The following is a 12,618-nucleotide window of genomic DNA, read 5'->3' on the forward strand; positions in this document are numbered from 1 at the left end:
CAGGGACAGGATTTGGAGCTACAAAGTATTTCAAGCCTAAAACTCTCCAATAATCTCTTCATGCTGTTTTCTGAAGAAAGCTGCTCAAAACAGACTCGGATGAGCGTTTGGTGGCCAGCTAAATCCTCTTCAAATACTAAGAAGCCAATAACTTTATACACATTATTATGTTTGAAGTTTTGTTATTGTGTGGTCCCCTTTAGTCTAATAGAGTTGATATCAAGTGTTCACAAGGCCTTTAAAATATGAGAAAACTAGAATTAAAAAGGGACAAGAGGTAACTTTGCATTTCTTCCTTTTATATTTTACTTTTCATTTTGAATAAAATATAATTACATCATTTCCCCTCCCTTTCCTCCATCCAACTGTTCCCATGTACTATTAGTAATAATATGCACTTACATATGCTTCATATATATGCTTTGTTTTGCTGTTTTTAAATTATTCTGCCCTGTCATTTATTTAGTATGAATACTTTGCAAACAGGGTCCTGTGAAGGGCTCCACAGCACTTCAGTGGTTTTCAGAAAGGGTATTTCTGTCTGTAAGGGGCAACTGATAGAGTCTGGAGAGGTCTTCATTGCAGCAGCTAGGAGGTATGTACTAAGGTTGCAGTAGAGGCCACAAAGTTGCTAGATACTTTAAAGTGTATGAGATCTCCCAACAGAACAACACAATTGGAGTTAACATGCTAGAAGTATTTGGGCTGAGAAATTCTGAAATGGTCTTTAACAACATGCATCCTGATAGAGCTGGGCCCTACGAGGTATAGACAGTGCCCGAAGCAGGGGGAGCATATTGTCCTTTGGGCATGGCCACTCTGACCATTCCTCAGTATCCCAGAGGTGCTATGATCCCAGCTTGCAGTTGTGAGTTGGTCCAGAGGGGATTACCCCATCCTCCTCAGGATATAAGGACAGCGCAGAGATTTTCCTGTTGTCCTTGTTCATCTAGAACACATTGACATGGATGCAAAGGTCATCTCTGAATTTAAATAATATTTAAATAATAAATCTGCATGAGTCCCATTTGTTCTCCTGAACTTGTTAGACTAAATGAATACAATTTAACATTCTATAGGACAAGGCCTCCTTTCATGGCTGAATGAAGGAGTAAGGGTGATTTACGGTTCCATCCATACTCATTTGCCACATTGTCTACTTTGTGCCTAGGTCTTATGAATATCAAAGTGTCATTCAGGCCATCCTTACTGGTGTGGGAGAAGTTACCATTTGCTATGAAAGCAGTGCAAGAAAGCAGTAATGAGGAAGAGCACCGTCCTTCGCTCTGTCCCTCACCTTGCTTTTTACTTTCCCCTTGAAACCTCTGTAATTGTACGGGCAGTTTCCTTCTGATTTCCTGGAAGAGATGGTGTTGTAAGCAGATTACCCCCAAACAGAGCTGTGCAGAAGCATGGGGTGTTCTAAGCAGATTACCCCCAAATGGAGCTGTGCAGAAGCATGGGGCTTAACTTACTTTGGAGAGCAAATTATTTTTTAATACTCCTATCTTGTGAGGTAGTGTTTCCTTGACAATTAAGTATTCAAGCACTTTACTGAAATTGGATATGATTGCTTCTTTATTAAAGTAGGTCTAAGCTCCGTTTTACCAATTCTGCTTTGTTCTATGTTTTAGAAATAATACAAAGAAAGGATGTAGAATTGGGTGGGTGGGAAGTATCTGGGATGAGTTGTGGGATGGGACGCCATCATCGGAATATATTGTGTGAAAACTATTTTCAATACAATTAAAATTATAAATTAACAAGTGTATCCAAATATGATATAATGTCCAACGTTTTAAATGAGACTCTGTGGTGTTTTACTCACACTGACAATTAAAGGGACATGATTTTCGTTTTTACTCAATTCATAAAACGGGAAAGAGAAGAAGGGTATGAGGGTTGGTAGGGAATGGGAGGAGAAGGAACTTGGAATTTACAGTTGATTCTCAAAACCACAGCACAGTAAGACGAGAGAGTTGGGTAATTTACGAAGCTGGCTGCCTGTTCTGTAGCACTTTCTCAGGCCTAGCCACCTCCCTCTGGTCAATGAAGTCTAGAGACTGCACATCAAGCTCCTCAGGGGGACTTCAGCCTCTGCTGGGAATTTGTCAGAAACACAAATTACCAGGCTTCTCCACAGGACGCCTTAGCTAATAAGATCACCTGGTGATTATCAGGTTGATGCATGGCTTGGGTTCCTCAGTTAACTCTCTTATTAATGGTGAGAGTTACCTGTTATCTCTTAGACTACATACCCAAAGGCAAGAGGCTATTATTTACAGCTGATTGAAAAAAACTCAGGCCATCCAATATTTTGATATTAGATGTCTACATGTCTACATCCCAAAGAAGCAATAGTCAGGTAGAACTTGAGGCATGCCCATGGAAGACACAATTTTGAAGACTACTCTTTCTCAAATGATTTGGGGATTGTGTGTGTGTGTGCGTGCGTGTGTGTGTGTGTGTGTGTGTGTGTGTGTGTGTGTGTGTGTGTAGAGCTAGTCACTTGCAGATAAAGTATATTGTGCTCAGATTTATCCCAAGATGCTAAGCCTAAACTACCATTTACATGTAGGTAAAACAATAGGCCCATGATCAATGGTCAGAGATCAGAGGCAGACATAGCAACTGCAGAAGGTAACTAAGATATCCCAAGTCCTAATAAGGATCCATGGGAAGAGCAGCGTTAAGCAAGGACCTGTTTCATAGACACATGCTATCAACACAATGGATGCCATGCCTGAGCCTGTGTTTATCAGAGGGAAGAAAGACAAAACCTCCAGTCTTCTGCACATTACCCCTCTAAACAGTCACTTAAGAGGCAGACTTCTCAAAGGAACTCTTAATAGGAACTCTTAAGACTCTCTGAACCCTAAACACCATCAAACTCCAAAGCAAAAGAAGTGCAAATATCTGGAGGTGTAGCATGAATCTTAAAAGTTCTTATTAATAAAATCAAACCTGAAGCCAGTTATTGGGGTGAACACCGGATGATCAGAGAGACAGAACAAGCCACAGCTATCTCACCTTGCCAATTCCTCAGCTGGTCCTGTTTCCTCAGACTGGAAGCCTCTGAGTCCTCATCCAGAATGAATCTCAGCTGAACTGTGTTGCTCCAAAGCCTGAAAGCTTAACCAGCCAAATGCTTAACCAGCCAAATGCCTCTAGTTTCTGGTCCTCATGCCTTATAAACCTTTCTGCTTTCTACCACCACTCCCTGGGATTAAAGGCTGCTTTCTGGGATTAAAGGCGTGAGTCACCATGCCTGGCTGTTTCCAATGAGGCCTTGAACTCACAGAGATCCAGAGGGATTTCTGTCTCTGGAATGCTAGGATTAAAGGCGTGTGCTAACATTTTCTAGCCTAAGTATCTTGTGGCTTTTCTGTTCTCTGACCCCAGATAAGTTTATTAAGGTACACAATATTTTGGGGAACACAATACCACCACATGGAGGTTATGATCTTGCATAACATCTGTGAATCTTTTGCAATCCCCTCAATAATAATAGTGTGCATCTTGGAGTAGCTGAAATATCTTTGGACTGGCTTTGGAGGTTAACTGAACCAGTTCATATTCTCTGGGTGGTGATCAGAACTCTGCCTCTGTGGACTAGCCCATTCCTCTGGACACTCAGGGCTGCCAGGCTCCCCTAGCTGCCTGCTTGCCCTGATACCAACTACTCTGTTAATCTACATCATCTATAGAGTTCAGTAGTTCATATTTTATGCAAGTTTCTTACACAGTTGACTTGTATGAGGTATGATGATCTATCTTATCATGAGACTAAATCTCCTTAGTTCAGAAATCATCTTCTTTTACGTTCCTACCCACCAATATCAGATCCAGGTAAACAGCCATACCAAAAATGCACTTCATAAAACTGAATGGAAAGTCCGAGTGCTACACACCGGTCGAGTGATGCAAAGTCCCTTCAAGAGTCACTCTTATGAGACAGTGGCACCCAGATGCAGTCTGCTCGTAGTCTACACAGTTGTTTGTCTACTGAGGAGCACAGACAGAGCAATAATCATGTCTAATGCATAGTGAGAGCTCTACCAAATGCTAGCCTGCTGAACTAGAGTGAACACACTAGACAGAAATAAAGCAAATGTTCTGAAGCTATAGAGAAACTTCCCACCATTTCTCCCTAGTTTTGTTGGGATGAGCAGAGACTGGTCAGTTTGCATCTCTCTGCAAGCCCTGGAAGGAAGAACAGTTCCTCTTCACCTGATTCTGAACATTGTACAGCTTCTTGTTCATCACACTTGTGCAGCCCCAGCAAGGAGCTGCATTTGAGTGACCTCACCTGCTCTGTCTGCAGCTAGTGCAGGGTATAGGCCAAAGGAGACTTTCCAACTTGACAGCTTTTCTTTTTCTGCCTAACCTACAAGAAGTACTTGAAGAAAGCCGACAGCCCACTTATTTTACATGGCTCCAAATCTGGTAGGGGAAAACTCAAATGGGCCTTTTGGCTCAGCAGAGAAATCTCTCTCTATCTCAGGGTCAGTGACATCCATTATGTGCTATAGGCTGTAGACCTAGAACATTGGCACAATTCACATTTACATTAATCATTTTCATCTTTATTTATCACGTAGCACATTTCCAGAACAAGGCAAACTGTTTAAATTTCATCTCTACCACAGAGAGAACAAAGGGTTAGTTTACTAGAATCAACAACATTCCAGTTTCAAAAACCCAGAGCACAAATCTTTGCTAAACGTACTGGTTACCTATATCCCCTGCTTCAGTGTTGAAAAATATTGCATCAATGTTTTTGCCACAATTTCACACCAATGACTTTATAAGGATGGAAGAAATTTTGAAAATTAAAGCTGCTATTAGGGAGTCCATCAGATTCTCCCCACAACAAGAGCAACACCCTAAACAAGGAGCTTACAAGCTTCGGTGAGGTTGCCCCCCCACCCCAGTGCTACAAGAATGAAAAAACAAAGTACAACCTGGAGAAACAGCTCAGCCAGCAAAATGCTTGCTGTGCAAGCCTAAGAGGACCTGGGTTTGATCCCCAGCACTCACATAAAAAGCTGAGCAAGAGACCATGGGCTTGTAATACCAGCCCTGGGGTGGGAGAGACAGATTTATGCCTGGGGCTTGCTGGTCAAAGACAGAAAGAAAGGAAGGAAAGGAAGAAGAAAGGAAGGAAGGAAGGAAGGAAGAAAAAAAAGAGAAACCAAACAAATTAACAAACAACAAAACCAAGATGAACAGTATCTGAAGAATAACATTTGTGTTTTTTTTGAGTTCAGCCTCTGGTTTCCATATGTCTATATATAGATATGACCTCCCACCCACACAACATCTATATACACAGACACCTACACACCCCACCCCATCCCCACATAAAAAAGAGATATAGTCATAATAACACACATTTCTTATAGAGTTCTGCATTTTACTGGCATCCTCCACATTCCCTGTGACTTTCATTGTCCATGAGTAATAACTGTGCTGTAAGCAAAGTTGTGTTCACTTTCCAGATAAGAAACCTAGGCTTAGAAACATTAAAGCACATCCCTGCCATTAGCATAAAGCAGACAGGGCATCGTCATTTATCATGGGACTTTGCTGTGCTAGGCAGTGTGGTAAGTCCTCACGGGACTCCCGAATTCCTTGCTGCAATCATTACTCATTGTTCTAGTTTCATTGCTGTTGCTGTGATAAAACACCCTTACAAAAAGCAGCTTAAAGGAGAATGAGTTTATTGTAGTTCACAGTTCCAAATCATAGTGGAAGGAGCTTGAGACCTTTGCTCACATTATACCCACAGTCAAGAGAAGAGAGAAATGAATACACACATGCTCACTTGCTTGCTAGCATTTGCTCAGTTCAATTTCTCCACTCTTACACAGTTCAGGATTGCTAGGGAATGGTGCCACCCATAGTGGGCAGAGTATTTCCACATCAATTGACCTAGTTAAGTCAGTCCTCCACAAACATGCCTACAGGCCAACTCGATGATGGCAATCCTTCATGGAGACTCTCTCCCCAGATGATGCTTGGCTGCACCAAGTTGGCAAAGCTAACCATCACACTCATGAAAACTAAATTTCAGAGGGGATTAGTAACTTGCCCAAGGACTGAAAGCTGGTAACACCTGGACTGACTGATTTACTTCGTGTTCTCTATGGTGGTTCATAGAGTTTCACATTTATGAAGTCCATGGCAAGTATTTTAAAGATAGGATTCCAAACATAAAGAAATCCCTCCCTGACCACCTCTTTTGCCAAACCCATATTCACTAAAGCTCCTGTACTTCAGTTAAGTGTTGATTCTACCACTGGGTCACAAGTGTTAACTGTTCTGTTACTTTCATATTACTTCTGGCCCCTCAAAAGCTCAAAACATATCTTAAGCTTATGATCTTATTTATTGGATTTTGTGATAAAAAGAAATAAGTGCCATGATCTTAATAACTGAATAAACAAGATATATTGTTTTCTTATATTATGTCTGAAAACCAAGGCATGCTGTGCATTTCTTTGAGACAATTAGACAAGTTAGATGAAAATGTCATTCTGGGCACAGTTTTAAAAAATCTCTAGCAAAGACAGAGATATTATGCATACAATTAAGGCTCTTATTATGCAATGTAAGCCACATTATGATAATGTAGGGCTTTCTGAAAATTCATGTGCATGAAAGACAGTAAGCACGGTGCACACAAGGTCTACTCTAAGTTCTTCACATCAGACACATATTATCTGTGATAGTCATTCTTCTTTCAAGAATGTGTGTGTATGTGGTTGGGTACACATGTGTATATATGTGTGTATGTGCATATACACACAAGTGGCCATGTATATGTGGAGGCCAGAGGATAACCTTGAGTGTAATTCTTCAGCAACAATGTCTATGTTATTTTTGAGACAAAGTCTCTCACTGGCATGGAACACATTAGGCTAAGATGGATGGCCAGGGAAACCTAGAGGTCTGCTCATAAGAGGTATTTGTCTTTTTCAACTCTAAGCAAAGGCCAGCAACAGCTGAACTTGTTCCTCTGTAGAGTCCTTTAACCTTGAAGCAGGGTGTCAGGTCCTTCTCTGATGACTGAATGGCGACAGGATCAAGAAAGGATAGCATAATGTTGAGCGTGCGGCATCAAATGTCACTCACAGCTTACTTATTGACATTGCCTTTGTTTTCCTCCTTCTCCTCCCCTCTCCCTTCTCCCCTCTCCCTTCTCCTCCCCTCTCCCTTCTCCTCCCCTCTCCCTTCTCCTCCCCTCTCCCTTCTCCTTCCCTCTCCCTTCCCCCTGTTAAATCTGTAAAGTATCTGCATTCACTTCTCTCTCTTCACATTTTATAGTCCTATGCTACAGCACAGAAGTGGACCAGAAGGTCTTCTTGGCACAGAACAGGGACTTAGTCCTCAGGTATATGGTGACTGTTTGTGCTGGGTGTGCCTCGGATGCTGGGCCAGGCTCCTTTATCTGTGTCTTCTTCTAGCACATGTATGCCTCCGCCAGACACTGCTAGCAGATCACCACCTTTCATTTATAATGAAGCAGAGTTCAAGTCCTGATCAAATACTTTTAAGAGCATTGAAATATGACTAAAAGTTGACTGATTGACTCAGAACTGGGCTTATAAAAAAGCCCTTCTAGTTTTGTGAATTGGAACTTGATATCTATAAAGGACATAATGTCCACTGTATATTTCTCCTTTGACAAATAAAGGCAAATAATTACCAATTCCATTAGTGTTCCTGAGGAAAGTCTATCCACACCAACAAACATCAACCAAGCCCAACACTGACCAACATCAACCCACCTGCCCAGAGAAACATGAAAGAATTCCATTATTCTAAATTTCAATTAATTAAAGCCCCAACCATCACATTCTCCCTGAGGACTTGAGGTCTCTGTTCAAATCTAAAAGAGGCATAGTATAGCAGAGCAGTAACATACCGAGGTTGACTTCACCACAAAACCATGTTCTAGTGGGCAACCTGGTCAGGACACATTCAGCCAAAGTCCACACTGTCCTGATCAGTACTGCTTTCTAATATGCACTTAACAAATTCAATTTCTTTTATAACCTTTAGAAACCTTTTGAGCAAAAGGTCGGAAATTAAATTGTGCCTACTTTTGTGTAAAGCTTCAGATACAGACATGGGAAGTTCTTTGGAACACTGGCACTTCACTGATGGAGAATGTAGGGAGGAAAACCTTTGAACTTAGAGCTAAGCCTTTGAGAGCTTCCTTTACAACAAGCTGGAGTGAGGCCAAGCAAGGCAGAAGGACCTAGAAGTAGAGGCCTCACAATGCTAGCTCACATAATGAACCCAGCAAGAGGCTGCTGCTCTGGAGAAAGAGAAGAGGCAGCTGACCACCTGAGAGGTCCTGGACCAGGTTTTTCAATGATTGGAGCAAGCCTGCACCTTGCTGTCTGTGCTGCTTCTGATTATTACTACATCAGTTCACCTCAGTGTCAGGTGAGATTGAAACACTCTAAGTAGACAGAAGAAACAGCCACTTGGGCAAAAACTACCCCCAGAAAAGAAGACTCTGTTCCATAGACAATAAAATAGAAAAACTAGCAACAGCAAAGGCCAGACAACACATTTAAAAGTGGACAGCGAGTTTCAATTCAGCCAAGCAAGCACTTACCTGTTTTGATATTTATGGCAAAAAAGTTCTGTGGGTTTCCACTTGTAATCCTATAGGTCAGTCTTTCATTGGAACCAGAGTCAGGGTCTTCAGCTTGTATCTGAATGACAGACACATCCTTGGGAGAGTTTTCCATGACAACAGGATAATAGATGGGTTCTGAGGTCAGCGGGGCATTGTCATTCACATCTTCAACTTCTATGTAGACCTCAATGGTGGAATAGAGAGGGACCACGCCCCTGTCTGTGGCGTACACTGTCAGCCAGTATGACCCTGTTGTCTCTCGATCAAGAATGTCAGCAGCAGTGATGACTCCTAAGGAAAAAAAACACAGAGCACATGATGGCTCAGACAAAGGGGGGCAGGTAAGTGAGTCACCCAGAATTCGGGAGGGCAGCACAAATAGTCTGGACATATGGAAGAAGATTAGCAGACAGTTGGTGTCACACACACACACACACACACACACACACACACACACACATACACACACACACACCCCACAGAGAAGATGGGAGAGTGAGAAGACAGTCTTTTGAGAGATAAAATGAGCCCCATCTTGCAAGCCAATCTCTCTATTTGATGTGACGCGCTGAATTGATTTCATACAAAACAAACACTCTTCTCAGGTAAATTATTTTATCTACTCATTTACTGGAATGAAACAGACCTTTCAAATGTTCTTGTCTGTTAGAATGGAAAATGTTTTACCTGCAAAGATCTAAGCCTGCACCATACTGTTTTCCCGAAGAATCAAATGTCACAGCTATTTTGCAACAGTCAGGGAAGAAGCCATATCAATATACTTTCTAAATGAGCTTCATCGCCCTCAAGGACTCTACTGAGGGCCCTAAATAAACCCCGGACCACTCTGAGAGAGGCTCATGGGCAATCATTTTAAATTAGGTGAAAAAAGATCGCCTAAACTACTTTCTTCTGGCTTTCTTATTTCATAGTTGAAATGAAAGCCAAACAGAAAATCAAATAACAGCCAGAGACACCCAAAAGACAACACTATGCTTTCTTATGTCACATCACAGCCATCACCCCAGCAGGCAAGCAACAGAAATTTATCACAGGGATAGCATCTGAGCCACAGTTACCATGATGGGAAACCAGGTTCCAGCTTAGGACATCTCAAAATTAGTTAGGATGCTCTTAGAAGGTGTGGGGCTCATTAAAGCCTTGAGATATAAAAGGCTACTGGAAAAGCCTCAGGAGCCGGTTCCACAGCAATCCTAACTCCCAGTTCCTTCATTCTTACTGGGCTTTTGTCTAATTTGGCATACAATTTGGCCTGTAGACCTGGTAAAAAACAACTATTAAGTACTGCCACTGGGAAGGGAGAGAGCATCTAAACAGACACAGGTTGGAATAGCCAATGATGAGTGCCCCTCAGGATGGGGGGAATATTCAAAAGAGGTGAGGCAGTTGATATTGCAGCCTCAGCTCCAAAGTTATTTACCACAATTTGTCACAGTGATATGCCAGAGACAGAGATCACCATATGCATAATATGGGATTAACTTGAGATACCAATCTTCATGGAAGGACTTTTGTTTTTTATAATAAAACTCATGCTAAGAAAAAAGAAAGCTTTCTACCTGTATATTTTTCTATCCCTTTTCTAAAATAATTTCTTAAGTATTGAATTTATGAGGCAAAGGCATGTGTTTTGTGTGGTGTACGTGTCTGTGTACTTGTTCATTCACGTGGATGTAAACACTTGTGCATACGGGATGTGTGCATGTGGAGGCCACATATTCACCTTGGGGTTGTTCCCCAGGTGCTATCTACTTTTTTTTTTTCTTTTGAGACAGAATCTCTCATTTGCCTGGGATTTCCAGTTTGTCAAGGCAAGCTGGCCAGCAAGCCCCAAACAAATCTGCCTGTTTTACCCCAGTGCTTGGATTATAAGCACATATTACTATACCCAGCATTTGTACACAGTGTTAGGGAAGAAAAGAAAGCAGTTTTCCAAGTCATCTCTCTAGTCCAGCATACACATTGCTAACTGTGCTTGACCTGTTATCTTCCAGAAAGCGTGTATCAGCAGTGGGTGTTCTCAGGAGACTGCTATCAGAAATTTTCATCTTTATATAATGAGTAATATTTATTAGGAAGAACACAAAAATTAAAATATACTATAATTTGTCTCCAGGAATAATAACTATTGAATTCACCAGTCAGAATGTTTGAGTCATTCTTTTAATTTTAAAATATAATTATTTCTTTTATTTATGTGTATGTGTGTGTGCTTGCATGGGCTTATATGTGCAAGTGCCCATGCAGACCAGAGGCCTTCAGATCCCCTGGAACTGGAGTTACAGGTGGTTGTGAACTACCTGATGTAGGTGCTGGGAGCTGAACCCATGTCTTCTGCAAGAGCAGTAAGCTCTCTTAGGCACAGAGCCATCTTTCCTGCCTTTGAACCATTCTTTTCTAAATTTTAATAATTTAGCTCAGTCACAAAAACGTCCCAGTTATGGTAGGACAAAACGCAGAGATGATGCTGGCAAGTTTGCTAGTTTGCTAGAGGTATAACTTTAATTAAGTCAAAATACGTTCACAGCCCCAAATTCTTCAGGGTTGAAAAACATGGAGATTTTAAATGAAATGTCAGAACATGACCTTTGGGTCTTGAATTGAGAATGTCTTAATGGGGTGTGCTGTCAGATATTAGCTGTACTTTCATCCAGTTTTTAGACCAATTTGCTACAGGTCTTCAACTCTCTAACTCAGGATAGTGTTGGGGTCTCCTAGTATGTAGTCTGGGAATCCCAGGTTTTTTAGAAAAGACATTTTTCAAAAGGTTCCCTGAACTGAAATGAATTCAGTAGCTGCTCTGGTGTGGACTCCTGAGCTGCAGATAACAAAAGTGCCACCATTACTCTTTTTAGGAGACTTCTAGATGTTTCTCTTTTCAGATAAGAAACCTGCAAGCAAAGCTTGCGGATTCAAATTGTACACTTAGGATCTTAGAAGGAGTAGCAGGAATAACAGCCTCAAATAAATGCCCAGTATCATAATGAAAGCAGACACCACACATGCTCTTTCCCTAGAGAATGTCTCTTGACTTGCATGGTGATTTGATGCTTACCAAAGAAACCTAGGTCCTGTAAATACTGCGCACACCACACAGAGACTACTTACCAAATAAATAAAGAGCTGGGTTTATTTCCCAGATCAAACACATTCTAGGCAATGAAAATGCAACATCCAACAAAATAAGATGGACCAGGTCTTGAGTTTTGTACCATTTCTCCCCTATTTGTAAGCTGTGACATAAAAAGCCCATCTTCGTCTATTACGACACACTTGCTGAAGCTTAGCATGGGAAAACTATCCTGTAAAAGTTCTGCTTTGTTTCATTTATCCACGTTGAATCTTGCCAAATTACTTTTTTTCTTTGAGCGATGATGGCAAATCATAGACAATGTCATACTTCGATAATCAGCTTTGGTTATCAGATCATGGGCAGTGCACATATACAAAGGCGTTAGAATGTGTGAACGACAGTGATAATCAACTGACTTTTCTTTACAATAGAAACAATAAGCCCTTTGCTTCCCTATTTATTTATCACCAAATAGGCCACTACGGCCGCATAAAAAACCAAGTCCCCAAAGGGGGAAAGTCTATGGTTTTTCCTAATTGAGTTTTGCCAGTTCTCATCATCTATAGATTTCTTTGATTGTTTTCCAATTTTCATTTGAATTTCATCCTATTAAACGGCTGTGACCTCTGACACTCCCCTGCCTTGCATTCTTCTGCTGTTCCTAATTGAGATGAAATGTGCCCACTTGGGCTGTGGACAGCGCCAGAGGCACCGAGGAGACCCAGATAACTGTAGTGCTAGACTCAGCTGTAACAAGGAGACAAAGGAATTCCATGGTCCCTATAATAGAACTCTGAGGGCAGCTTGTGTATGTGTTAAGTACCTAGATTCTGGCTTTGAATGGGAAGGGGAAAAGACAGGGGAGAAA

General features: G+C 41.4%; 1 protein-coding gene across 1 annotated transcript in view; it reads right to left on the bottom strand.

Moving 5' to 3' along the window:
• Positions 1-12,618, bottom strand: part of LOC131914618 (protocadherin Fat 3-like) — a 231,493-nt gene that overhangs the window by 90,585 nt on the left and 128,290 nt on the right. Inside the window, exon 2 of the mRNA XM_059267225.1 lies at positions 8,633-8,947. Within this exon, the coding sequence (XP_059123208.1) occupies positions 8,633-8,947 (315 nt within the window). The remainder of the gene's footprint in view (positions 1-8,632; positions 8,948-12,618) is intronic.

Source organism: Peromyscus eremicus, chromosome 7 (genome assembly GCF_949786415.1).
Source record: "Peromyscus eremicus chromosome 7, PerEre_H2_v1, whole genome shotgun sequence".
In the NCBI taxonomy this organism is placed as follows: Eukaryota; Metazoa; Chordata; class Mammalia; order Rodentia; family Cricetidae; genus Peromyscus; species Peromyscus eremicus.